The sequence below is a fragment of the Kryptolebias marmoratus genome, linkage group LG21 (genome assembly GCF_001649575.2).
Source record: "Kryptolebias marmoratus isolate JLee-2015 linkage group LG21, ASM164957v2, whole genome shotgun sequence".
NCBI lineage: Eukaryota > Metazoa > Chordata > Actinopteri > Cyprinodontiformes > Rivulidae > Kryptolebias > Kryptolebias marmoratus.
This window is the reverse complement of record NC_051450.1, coordinates 14,740,086-14,753,040: the sequence shown is the minus strand read 5'-3', so window position 1 is coordinate 14,753,040 and position 12,955 is coordinate 14,740,086. Positions and strand designations below refer to the sequence as shown.

General features: G+C 41.5%; 2 protein-coding genes across 3 annotated transcripts; one reads left to right on the top strand and one right to left on the bottom strand.

The window, feature by feature from the left end:
• Positions 1-110: 110 nt before the first annotated feature.
• Positions 111-3,298, top strand: uba5 (ubiquitin-like modifier activating enzyme 5). Of its 2 annotated transcripts, XM_017406833.3 has the most exons (12): positions 111-571; positions 693-738; positions 1,031-1,120; positions 1,225-1,334; positions 1,414-1,500; positions 1,590-1,674; positions 1,768-1,872; positions 1,962-2,089; positions 2,181-2,316; positions 2,508-2,586; positions 2,677-2,783; positions 2,864-3,298. In XM_017406833.3, exons 1-12 carry the CDS (start codon positions 414-416, stop codon positions 2,939-2,941), a joined length of 1,209 nt encoding a protein of 402 aa, XP_017262322.1. In that variant the 5' UTR covers positions 111-413; the 3' UTR covers positions 2,942-3,298. The 2 variants fall into 2 exon arrangements, with proteins under 2 accessions (XP_017262322.1, XP_037829028.1); XM_037973100.1 differs by lacking the exon at positions 111-571 and having other exon boundaries at positions 690-738; positions 1,031-1,115.
• A 197-nt stretch (positions 3,299-3,495) lies between these two features.
• Positions 3,496-12,869, bottom strand: nphp3 (nephronophthisis 3). The gene is made up of 27 exons (XM_017406832.3): positions 12,113-12,869; positions 11,908-12,033; positions 11,656-11,806; positions 11,439-11,555; positions 10,973-11,106; positions 10,503-10,663; positions 10,243-10,399; positions 9,547-9,621; positions 9,276-9,446; positions 9,074-9,177; positions 8,742-8,856; positions 8,495-8,638; positions 8,292-8,389; positions 8,072-8,174; positions 7,858-7,940; positions 7,074-7,212; positions 6,775-6,939; positions 6,590-6,684; positions 6,380-6,502; positions 6,113-6,302; positions 5,795-6,036; positions 5,584-5,659; positions 5,380-5,507; positions 5,013-5,253; positions 4,772-4,897; positions 4,489-4,604; positions 3,496-4,401 (listed from the first exon to the last, which is right to left on the bottom strand). Exons 1-27 carry the CDS (start codon positions 12,437-12,439, stop codon positions 4,233-4,235), a joined length of 3,876 nt encoding a protein of 1,291 aa, XP_017262321.1. The 5' UTR covers positions 12,440-12,869; the 3' UTR covers positions 3,496-4,232.
• Positions 12,870-12,955: the final 86 nt, after the last annotated feature.

The window sequence follows — 12,955 nt, the reverse complement described above, 5'->3', positions numbered from 1 at the left end:
CTGACGTGCTAAACTGTTAGCCGTGCGGCGTCTAGTTAACTATATGTCTATGGTCGGACCAATACGAGGAGCACCTCGATAAAGCGTTCCGACATTTAATCTAAAATAATATATCTGATATATTACAAAGCTACAACTGAGCTGTAGAAGATAATTCCGGGATTTTGTTTCACCTGCCTTCTTAAAATCTGAAATGAGAACAAAAAAAGACTATTAATGTAAATAGGAACATTGAGGTGCCGTGCTCGTTTTCCACACGGATCATGTTTAGATGCGCACACAACCTAACAACTGATTTGAGGAAAGAAGACGTGTACTTTCCGTGTTGATTTTGTTTCACTTGTTTTACATTTACCGTTTAGCCTGCGACAGTACGGTTTGAGTCCGTCTTTAACCACACTTGTTTTGCTGGAATGGCGACGGTGGAGGAGCTGAAGCTGAGGGTGCGGGAGTTGGAAAATGAACTGATAAAGTGCAAGCAGCAGTGTGCAACGATGGAAGATGCTCAGGCGATGAACAGACCCAAAATTGACAAAATGAGCGCCGAAGTTGTGGATTCCAACCCATACAGGTAACTTTTAACTGATTTTTTTCTTTACTTTTGACTGTTTTTGTGTTGTAGCGCGTATAACAGGGGCGACGCCTTGTGACTCACCGACCACAAGCTAATGTCAGCTGTTTTGTGCTTTCAGCCGTCTGATGGCTTTAAAAAGAATGGGCATCGTGGAGGACTACGAGGTATGACCCTTAATGTGTCTTTTCTCTTTTGTTGTGGTTGCTGCTCTGACAGAAATGTATATTAAATTCTAAGGGGTTGATCTTTGCTTTGTTTCTCCATACATGTTGAAATTGTGCATAAAGTTGTTGTTTTTTCCCCCAAACAGCTGTGTTTTTACATTGACATCTGACTAAAGTGATCCATTATGTGTATGCAGATAGTTTATTCACAAAAGAAAGAAAATACGTTGGCACTTGTTAGAACCCTGTTGCAAAGACATTTCAAATAACCATCTTAATACTGTGTTTACAGAAAATCCGGACCTTTTCAGTCGCTGTGGTTGGTGTTGGAGGAGTCGGCAGTGTGACAGCTGAGATGCTAACTAGATGTGGCATTGGTAAGGTAATAAACCCCTTTTTCTTTCTTATTTGAACATTACGATAAATGCCTGTTTGTCATTCTGCTGTGTGCTCCGTCTCTTAAATTGACATTTTCTGTCTCTGTAGCTGCTGCTCTTTGACTATGACAAAGTGGAGCTGGCCAACATGAACAGACTGTTCTTCCAGCCGCACCAGGCGGGCCTCAGTAAAGTGGAAGCAGCAGAACACACACTCAGGTCAGCAGATGGCCGCTGTTCTTCCGTTCGCAACTGTTCAGTTTGTTTTCGCTCAAGCACAAATCCCTTTTCCCAACAGAAACATCAATCCGGACGTGGCGTTTGAGACCCATAACTACAATATCACAACGATGGAGAATTTCACACATTTTATGGATCGCATCAGGTTTGGAGTCCACCTTTGTTTTATGTTTTTTTTTTTTTCTGTCCTGTTATTTACAAAGCACCCCACATTAAACAATTCTCTTTTTTCAGTCATGGAGGGCTGGAAGAAGGGAAACCAGTGGATTTGGTCTTGAGTTGTGTTGATAACTTTGAGGCCAGGATGGCCATCAACACAGTAGGTTTCTTTACTTTCATGTAAAAAGAATCAGAGCTGGACTTACAGCTGTAAACGTCTCTGATTTTATTTATTTTGTTGTCTTCATTTCAGGCTTGTAATGAACTAGGTCAGATCTGGATGGAGTCCGGTGTGAGTGAGAATGCTGTATCGGGTCACATTCAACTCATAATTCCTGGAGAGACGGCCTGCTTTGCTGTAAGTATGCACTTAAAAGCTCTTCTGCTTAACATTAGCAATGTTCTTGACACTGTAAAGAACCAAAACTGTATAATCTCTGGTTTTAGTGTGCTCCTCCGCTGGTGGTTGCTGCTAACATTGATGAAAAAACCCTAAAACGAGAGGGCGTGTGTGCTGCTAGCTTACCAACAACTATGGGTGTGGTGGCAGGTATCCTGGTGCAAAACGTCCTTAAGTATGTTATTATTTTTAGTTATGCTAAACCCTTAAATTTGTCATATTTTATACAAAGTGGATGGAGTTAAGATGAATATTTTGTTCTTTAGATATCTGCTGAAGTTTGGCACAGTCAGCTATTATCTCGGCTACAATGCCATGCAGGACTTTTTTCCTTCCATGGCCATGAAACCCAACCCTCAGTGTAATGACCGCCACTGCAGGAGACAGCAAGAAGAGTACAAGGTACATGAGCTCACTAATGGATTTGGTCTTGAGTTGTGTTGATAACTTTGAGGCCAGGATGGCCATCAACACAGTAGGTTTCTTTACTTTCATGTAAAAAGAATCAGAGCCATCTTACTGACTACTATTTGATGCCTTTTTATCAGTCGGGAAACCTGACTTTTCCTATCTTGCTGACATTTTCTGTTCAGAAGAAAGAAGCAGAGCGGCCGAAGGTGGAAGTCGTGGCTGAAGAGGAGGAGGTGATTGTACACGAAGACAATGAATGGGGTGAGCAAAAGGATCTCCAAAATACAGATGCTACTTTGGATTTATCTTTGTCATCTTGTATGCATAAAAACACCGATCTGTGCCATGCAGGTATTGAGCTGGTATCAGAGGTCACTGATGCAGAGCTACAGGCTGCATCAGGAATTGTGCCCGACCTCCCAGAAGGCATCACAGTAGCTTACACCATTCCAGCGGAGGTTGGTTTTCTTTGACTGCCATTTGTTTTGTTTTCAAACTAAATTCTGAGCATGTTTTTTTTGTTGTTTGTTTCATTAAGGGTGCAGCAAGTGGAGATACAGTGGAGGAGACTGAACAGAGCTTAGAAGACTTAATTGCTCAGATGAGAAAGTTGTAGACAACAATCTGAAGATTAATTTCATTTTCACATCTATATACACACTTCAATTTTAACATTTTCAAAAAAAGCCAGTCACTGCATGACAAGGAACTATAAATATTTTAACAGCTAACATTGGGGACTGCATGAAACATGGTGTTCAAAGAATTTCATACATACAGGAAGAGACACTTGGATTGGAATCTGTTTATCACTATTTATTAACAAAACTGATTAAATATCCATTAATGCATTAAGAAACATTTTTCAAAGTTTAAGTTGGTGTATGCTCCAAGTTCTCAGTCATTCTGCTGCAACATTACAGAACAGTGTTGTCTCAATAAAGTATTTATTAGATGGACTGCAGTCCTAATACTATGCTTGATTTATTTTTCTGGACAGGTTTTATAAATTCTAATTACATGACAATACATAATTGCATAGAGGGAAAAACACTATGGTTCAGACAGGATAGTAAACAGTTTACTGCATTGAAATTTGATTGGGAGATTTAAAAGGCACAAACACGTTTTTGGCAAAACCCTTAGAGTTGATCTGGTTAAAAGATAAATATGTACATACAGTATGTTTTATGTAAACAATATGACATCAGAGAAAATGTCTCCGCAGACATAATTTCCCATGTTTGTTTTGGACTTTAAGCTTTATTTGTTCTATTTTTTATTAATGCACAACCTAGGTTATGTAAACAGTAGACATACTTGAATATAATACTTTTTTTAACACCTATTTGATTTTTAATTCAGCTAAAACTAAAAATTCATAGTGAAGACTTGTCAACAACAAAGTGCTTGCAGTCTAATCATCCTGTTTTTTTTTTACAAGACAATCAGTCCCTTTTTTATGAGAGAAGCTATTTTGTCTTAGATTTTTAAAGTTATTCTCTTGAGCTATAAATACAAAAACTGAAAAAAAGTGCATAAAATTAATACCAACTATAAAACTGAAAGCCACAAAAGTGTCCATCGGCAACAGGTTGGGGCAATTTCATGGCAATAAAGACATCTCCAAGTTAAAATTTGAGTTTCGTAAATACAAACTTATAAAAGGGAACTCATTTAAAGTGTCTTACCAATATAACAAATAAAAAAAGGAAATATACAAGTATCTAAAGGTACAGTTGTAAGATAAGACCTTAAATTGGGGATCTGTAACTGTATGGAGTGTAAAAACACATGTTACCCCAGAAATACCCTTGTTGGTTCCGTTTTTGTGATGAAGCATTAGAGTTTCTACTACTTTCTGATAATTGGAGCTGTCAGAGCATGTTTTAGTGATTTATAATGGTTCACCTCGGGGCATGTGGTGGAGGAGCTGGCCCCTTCAGACTGAATGTGTCTCCACTAGAGGAGTGGCGCGACGGGGTGTTACCACACACTAATGATGGCTCGGCCTCTTTAATCTCCATCGCACGCTTATAAAGCTCCGCTGCCCTCTCAAAGTCACCCCTCTCGTAACTGGGATAGGGGGAAAAAAAAGTTTAGCATGAATTTAAATAGAACATTTTATGGTAAAACATGAATATTAAGATTCCTTATATTCACCTGAGCACGGCCAGGTTTTTTAGGGTTTCTCCAACACGTGGATGTGAGCGGCCCAAGCTGTCCTCATACACTTTGAGTGCTCGTTCATACAGGGGCAGGGCGTCGCTGTGGTTCTTCTGTCAAAGGAAAAGAAATGTGTAGCTTGCCTTTCTCTATTTAAAAAAAATGTTAAGATCCTTAAAACAACAGAAACAAGTAAATGCACATTGAATATACAAAAGAATTGCATCATAAATCATAAGGAATGTGTTAAAGACAGAGAAGACACGATGAGGAGTCTCACCAGCTGGCAGTAGATTACAGCAAGGTTGACCAGTGCTGTGGCCACACTTGGATGTTTGGGACCAAAACTTTTTTCCCGGATTTCTAAAGATAGCTCATAAAGAGGAACTGCTTTCTCCAGCTTCCCCTGTGCAACACACATCAAGTGGAATTTATTAAAAAAAGAAAAACAGCATCACCAGATGAGGTTATCGACCAGAAGAGTGTCAAAAGCTACGTATTAACAGGTATTTATGTCTCACTCTGCGTTTATAGAGCATGGCCAGATGTTTGAGCGTGTAAGCCAGAGAGGGGTGGTCGGGTGACAAGGCTTTCTTGCGGATTTCCAGCGCCCTCTCGTACATGTCCTCGGCTGTCTCGTACTCCCTCCTTTCAGTGTGCAGCGCAGCCAGGTTGTTGAGGGACTGAGCGCAGTCCGGGTGATCTGGGCCCAGGACACGCTGACGCATCTCCAGCGAGCGGGCCAGGAACACTTTTGCGGCACTGATGAAGGTGAAACGAGAGGGATTCCGGACAGGTTAGCAGATGTCACTGTTCAATGTACAAGTCTACATCTTCAGCTGATCTTTGTTATACACAGTGTTGCAGGAAATTTGTTGTTACTCTTACTCCAGATTGTTTTGGAGGTAGTAGAGGACACCCAGCTCGTTGAGTGTTTTAGCAGAGTCTGCAGAGTCTTTTCCTAAGGTCAGCTCCTCCAGCTGGAGGGCTCTGCGTCTCAACAAAGTGAAGCCATACTGAGAAAAGCAGAAGACAGAAAGCGTGTGATAAAGTCAGTGTGACGTTGCAATTGACACTGTGAAATTCGCTCACCATATGACCTTTCTGGCAGGCAGTCTTCTGACGGATCTTAACTGACCTCTTCTTGAGTTTCTCAGCTTGTTCATACCTGATGATGATGATAAAAGTCTTAAAATGTTAAACAGGATCTCATCTTGGCAAAGTGTAAATGACTCTTAAATATCCTCTAAAATCAAACAATAGTTGGAGAGCTTTCTACAAACATTAAAATAGCTCCACTTACTTGTTTTGCTTCTGATAGAGCACAGCGAGGGACTCAAGCTCTCGGGCCACACTGGGATGTTCGGCACCATAGGCATTCTCACTTATCTCAAGTGCTTGCTTGTACAGCTGCTCAGCATTCCCATATTTCTTCCACTGGACATAAACTCCAGCCAGCTGGTGTAGAGAACGAGCTACGCTGGGATGGTCTGGGTCCAGGGCTGTCTCTCTGATCTCAAGAGACCTTTGTAAAGGTGCTACGGCCTAAAAACAAACAAACTCATACACATAAATATACACACAACTTCCAATTCTCACTTGGGAAATAAAGAAGTCATACCTGACTCGGGAGGCCCAAATCTTTGAGAAAACGTCCCAAAGTTTCATACAGGTTTGCGAGCTTGGTCATGTCTTCTTCACTCTCACAGCTCTTCTCGTAGTGTTTCAGAGAGTCAAAGTACTCAGTTGCCATGGAACTTTTGTCTTTGCCCACATACTGCCAATAGGCCAGCAGCTCAGAAAAATGACCCCTGGAAAAAGGCAGCATGTTAGGCTGAATAACATCATCTCCTGTGTATACATGTCTCCAGTCAACACAAACACGTACCTCTTATAGAGATTTTGGGAGACAAACAGGTTCAAAAGACAGAGCTGTAGTTTTGCTCTTTCCTCCTGTTGCTGGAGCAGCCAGGGAAGTTCATCTGCGACCCGCCAAGTCACATGGTCCTGACTACAAACACACACGGTGATACGCGTCACACTGACTGAAGAATGGGACTGTTACTGTAAACTGTATGTTGGAGGGGAGGAGAAGAACCTGAGCTGCTGGTTAAAGTAGAGAATCAGTTTCTCCCTGTAAGATGCAGAGCTGCTTCCTTCACCCAGGAACTCCAGTCTCACAGCCTCACACGCCTGACAGACGCACAGATGACGACAAACTTGTTTAAAAGTAAACGCTTACTTTTTTTGTCATCCGTTAATTTGGCCAAGGAGCAGAATTACCTGCAGGTGCTGAAAGCTGATGAGTCCACAACGAAGGGTTGTGATGCAGAGTCTGTTCAGGTGGTGGAGCAGAAAGGACAGCACGGGTAACTCCAGCTCTGGGAAAAAATCTAATATTTCGGATTCACTCACTCCGTTATGGCTGGCAAAGACAAGGCACAGCATCTAAAGAGAGACAAAGTGCATATTCATCTGCTGAGCACAACAAGCAATTTACATTTAGTTAATCGGAAAGTCAGAGTTTTAAGTGGACGAATCAATTTACAGATACAATGGGGATGACTTTCTGCTTATGTCACCTCTTTCATTATGTGTCTCTCTGCGTCTGTTTCGAGAGAATTCAGCATCATCTTGAGCACCAGGCGATAAAGAGACATGGTGTCCTGACACTGTAGACACTGCTCCAGGCTCTTCTCCAGAGACCAGTCAGATCTGCCACTAACAATAATAAAAAAAAATAATAACAATTATAAGAACACGCAATTATCCAATGTCAGAGCGAAACACGAATAAACCAGCCACCAGGAAGCACATGCCAGAGTATCTCTTGTGCCGGTCACAGGCTCAGGTAAATGGTGAGGGTTGTGACAGGAATCCGATGTGAAACACTTTAGCCAAAACTAACATGCGAGCAGTAGCAGCTCCTAAACCTAAATTTTAGTGTGGTGGACTTCATTCCTTGAATCAATAACCACAAATGTTACAGTTAGAGTTCCAGTTGCTGTGAAAAAGATAGACTATATGTTGCTTAATATTTATTCTATTTTTTTTTTTTTGCACAAAGTTGTCGCTTTTTATCTCCCTCCCATGGGTCGAGGTTTTGTCTCATGAGAACAATCCGGTCTGATAATTTGATGAGAGGAACAGTCACCTCCGCACCCACCTCCATAATAGTTTTTTAAATAGTGCAGTTTTGAAGAAAACCACCTGGTTCACAAGCAAATTAAAACTGATAAACAAGAAAATGCTTTAGAGTCTTAAAATATATTACTCTGTTAAGACTAAACACGTTCTTTAAAATGTATTAGAAAATCGACTCGGCTGAAAAAAAAACAGCGACTAAAACACCCAAAGATGGCTGACCTGGTGATCATCCTGGCCAGCAGTGTGACATATAATGCGTTGCAGGTTGATGCAGAGCGACAGTGCCTTTCCAGCTTTTTTTCCTAAAACAAAATGAGAAAACGTTCAACTGTTTCAGATAATAACAGAAACTAAACCTCTGTTTGTGATCTCAAATGTTCTAACACTTTTTTATTATTATTATTATTATTATTATCATGGGGTAATAACTGACCTGGTCTTTGGTAAGTTTGAGATCCATACCCTGACACTCTGCAGTGACTACACTCTTGACTTCTCTAGGACTGAGTGGATCTAAGTGGAGTGTGGGCCACAACCTAAAAAGACGGTGCATTTTTAGACGTCTTCACCACAGCATGGAAATACATGAACATTAATAAAAACTGTGCAATCCATGTATAGTTAGTTCAGTCCATTTAAGCAGAATGCATCACCTCCAAGCTTGAGGACACGTCTCCACATTGACAGAAACCACCACTCTGACATTAACAGGGAGAGGGTCAATCAGCCACTTCATGTGTCTTTCTGCTTGCTGAAACAAAAGGAGCCAAATGGTAGAATTACTCTCGAAACGTGGAGACAAAAACGTCACTGGCATAAACATGTTGAGTGTTTAGATTAAATTAGGGGGGGTTACATGTATTTGGTCAATTGAGTCGATGATGATGATGATGTTTCCTTGATGCCGTGCGGACAGTCTTTCAAGCCAGCGGGGAAACTCCTCCAAGATCTTACTGGGATCCATGGTTAAGCCCGAAATGGACCAAAAATGCTGCAGCAGCTAAGAGACAATAAACAAACAGAGAATTGGTAAACACAACGTCACACTTGAAGTAAGATCTGTAATTTTCTAAAGAAGTGAGCCATTGAAATATACTTCCTACTTTGATTGTGAGGCGTTTGATAATCAGAACCAGCTCTGAGCTTGTGGAAAGTGGGCGACCGACAAAATGATGAAGGAACAAGGTGTTGGGGGATTGTTTCTGTTGCAGCTCAATCCTAAAAAAAAAAGAATCAGACACTAATTAATACACATCATTTTGCAAAATTAGAAAATTAGAAAAAGGTAAAATCATCAAAGACAATTCTGAAAACTTTTCATCAAACTGTATTTAATGAAAATGCTTTCAATTACAAAGTCCATCAAATGACTGACTTTACTTTGAATTAATCTATTAGTTTTGGTCCATTTTATGCCTCATAAACCAGTTCTTACCATTTAGAGAGCAGGAGAGACTTTCCTGAGCCTGGACCACCAGATACCAGCAGAGGTGGTGTGGGAGGGGGGGCAGCTATCATGTCATTCAAACGGTCTATATACTGAGAACATCGCATGCATCATAGAGTTAACCGATGTGAAAAATGCTGAATCTGAAGAGCAGATTAGAAATTTGAGCAAAGGAGAAGATCTGCCCTGCCTTCTGGAAGCCTAACTGGGAGGTAGTGCTGTTATAAGCCTGCTGATAGGATTCAATCTGCTCCTGTTCATCGTGCAGGTCCCACAGCACGTCTCCAGAGTCTTCCTCCCGTCCCTCGTCTATGACAGAGTCCTTAGAGTCCACATCTGCTCCTTCAAAACCCAACAGCTCCTGGATGGCGAGCGGAAAAAGTTGCAAGGGACAAATCGTATAAAATTATATCTGTATAAACTTTCTTTTAGGTTTTGAAAAAAAAAAGCGTCTGTTGTACCTGCTTAATGATATTCATAAGCTGAGCATAAATGAGGTTAGCCCCGTCTTCTGCGAAGCCGCTATGATCCACCACCTGGATGTAGATTTTCAGTAATGTCAGTACAATCTCAGCGTAGCTTTCAGCGACCAGGAAAACATAGAATATCACGTTTAAATGCCATAAACACATACCATCTGCATTTTGTTCAGAGTTAGTAGCGGCTATGATGGATCTGTACTGTGTAAGATTACAAGAAACTCTGTGAGGACAAAGAGGATCAAAGCAGAAAAGACGATTCATGCAACAAGTTGTTAGATGTTAAACATGGCGTTGTAGAATATCTAATTTAGAAAAATAAGAAATACAATCAAAACAACCCCGAACTGTTGTGAAACAAAGCTGGGAACACTAACTGCTCCCCAGCTGAGCCATACAGCCAATGGTAGCCAATCCAACATGCAGTATTCTGTCTTTTCTCATGTAATTCAGCTCATCCCCTCATAGTAAACACAAACCTGTGTGTAACTATCTGAAAAGCTCAAGACATTAAAACAACACCAGAATAAAATGATTTAAAATTTGTTTTTTCGGTAAATGACATGAAACAAACCATCACCTACTAACAAATAACTGTAGCAGCACTTAAGCTGGTCTTGATGGGACAAATCTCTCCTCCCACATTCTGTTTTGCCTTTTTTAAAATAAGACACACACCTTGACTTTGGCAGCCTTGTCTGCCGTGTTGACTCTCTCTAACAGCTGCCTGATGGGTCCAGTCAAAGTGCTGCCCTCTTCGGTCCGAAGGTACAGCACCAGTGAGTGGCCGTCCAGATTCCTCACGAAAGCCTCCTCACAGTCCTCTATCACAGAGCTGCAAAAAATGCATTTTAGATGAGAACCCGAACAAACGGTTAATTTATTTCCAAATAAACAACATGGTTAACCATCACTACATGAGAAGAAAGAAACTCCACCTAGTGACGGTGGATTTGAGAAGAAGCACACACACAGAGCTCCTTTCGATCTCCTGTTTGCGCTCCATGACGTACGAAGCAGCAATCTCTTCTGGGAAGTAAACATTTAGGTAGAAATGGCCGAGACACTCGCACATTTGTCGTAACATTGAAGAGTGTTTCTGTAAAAACAGCAACAACAAAACAAAAAGAACCTGAAGTTTCACAAAAATAATTATCGGTGGTTATCAATCATACACTTTTTTTCAGCCCCAGATAAAAACGTGTTAATTATCCAAGTCAAAATATTTCCATTGATATTTTTGTCTGAAAATAACAGTCAGACAAGTACCTTTTGACTACAGCACATCAGTAACTGTTAAAAGTCACTTATTAAGACGGATTAATCATTAAAAATTAAGCCTAATCTGTGCCTTCTCACAAGCTGTCAATGAACGTCAGCACTGACTTACATTGGCCATCTAACAAACCTTGATAAAGATATCTAGCTCAGCTTTGGTGTCCTGTGTGGAGATGAGGTAGCAGCGCACAGTGTTGCTCCATAAGGCCTGGGGCACATGAGGTGACACCTGAAGCAGACTGGCCACCGCAGCATCCCAGTCATCTGAGAAAAGTAGGGTAGATGTGAGAACGCTTCAAAAAGTACACACACTCACAAACAAACAAAAATGACTGAAAAGAAAAGCCGAACTATTCGTTTGGTGCTGCACTCAGTTCAGTAATGGATTTAGTTTTTTGGGTGAAACACCTGTGGTCTTTATTTGTCACGGTGACAGGAAATGGCTGCAAAGTCAGCGAGATGTGGTGAAGGGGCAGAAATCAGGACACAAGATAGGGCTTGCAGCAATGACATTTTTTTGCCCTTCACACCACCCATCAGGGGGAACTTCTCTTTCTCTCTACAAGTTGTTTTGGAAAAAAAAACATCTCTCTTACCTCTGCTCACATTTGCAAAGGGTCCTTCCACGTCAATTAAACTGTGTGCGAACTCCGGTCCCCTGAAAGTTTGCTGCAACTGCATCATGCTACCCATAGATGGTTCACTTCCCAGAACTGTCAAAAAAACAATGTGTTCTAAAAAAGGTTAATTTAAAGATATTGATAGGTGAACAAACCCAAGCAGGGTCTCAATGTGAAGATGCAGGAGTCTTACCAGTCATTGTAGTTTGGTTATCGTCTGAGTCCGAATCATTTTGACTGTAGACTTGGACTCCCTGAGTCTGCAGCTGTTGCAGTTTGGCCTCCAAGTCCCTCTTAGCCCGAAGGAGGTCCTGGATCTCTTTCTCTTTCGTCTCCCGAAAAATCTGAGGTTTATAAGGCAATTGTAATCATATTGTCAGGTTAAGTTTCCCTTATAAAACTGCAGTCATATTGACCATACAGGCAAGCATTTGGTTCTGTTTACCTTAAACTGCCGTTTTACTTTGTCCCTGTCATGCTCAAAGGTGGCGGCCCTCTCCATAGCTTGGTACTTTGCCTCAAGAGCAGCTTCCTTTTCTCTGAGGATCTTCTGATAGGTCTTCTGCAGAGCCTGTTCAACACAACCAGAACTGCTAAAACATCACCTCCGAGGTCTGAGTGTTTTTGAGCCAAGCAGCCACTTGGTTTACCTGTAACTCAGCCCGCAGCCTCTTGTTCTCCTCGTCCAGCTTGGCTTCCTTCTTCTGCATGGACGCGATCTCGTTGTTCTTGCTGACACGGAAGATCTCGTACTCTTTACGGAGTCGCTCGTACTCCGCGGCGTATTCCAGATCCACGGACCCCGTGGACTTGAAACTGGCCCCGATGACCCGGGGTCCTCGGCGGAAGGAGCTGCGCAGGAGTCGGGCTTTGGGCTTCACCTCAACGGGTATTTCGCAGGCTTCTCCTCCTTCGCCGCCGTATCCATCCTCAATCACCTCTCCTCCCGGACTGACTAACGACGACGCCGTGCCCATGTCGAAGGTCCGAGATAAACGAGCTCAGCCTTTTCTAATGCTCATAGTTTCTATGGTGTGCCGACAAATACGTTTTATATATAAATGAATAAACGCGAGTCAGAAAAGCTACATTAGCATCTACAAAGCTAACCCAGAAGTGTCAGCTAATAGAGAAACCCCAAGCAACAACAAAAAATGTAACTTAACTTAATGCTAACTATTTTAGAGTAGTTCGGTCCGATAGAATAACGACGTGGCTGTTCGATAAATTTACGTGTAAAGACTAAATGTGTGGCACGGTAACGCACGCATGTATTTTTGTTTCGATACACCATCGACTAAAACTTCAGCTCGAGGCGAAAACTTGTGAAGCTAAAGTTAAACAAACACATAACGGTCCCTTCGTAGCTTCCTCCTCGCTGCCTTGGTAACAAGCTCAAAGTACGGAAGCCCGAACAAGTCAAACTAGATAAAAGTCAATTGGTAATTAAAAAAATATATATATGTTGGCGGTCTTCAGAACTGAATTTCTCA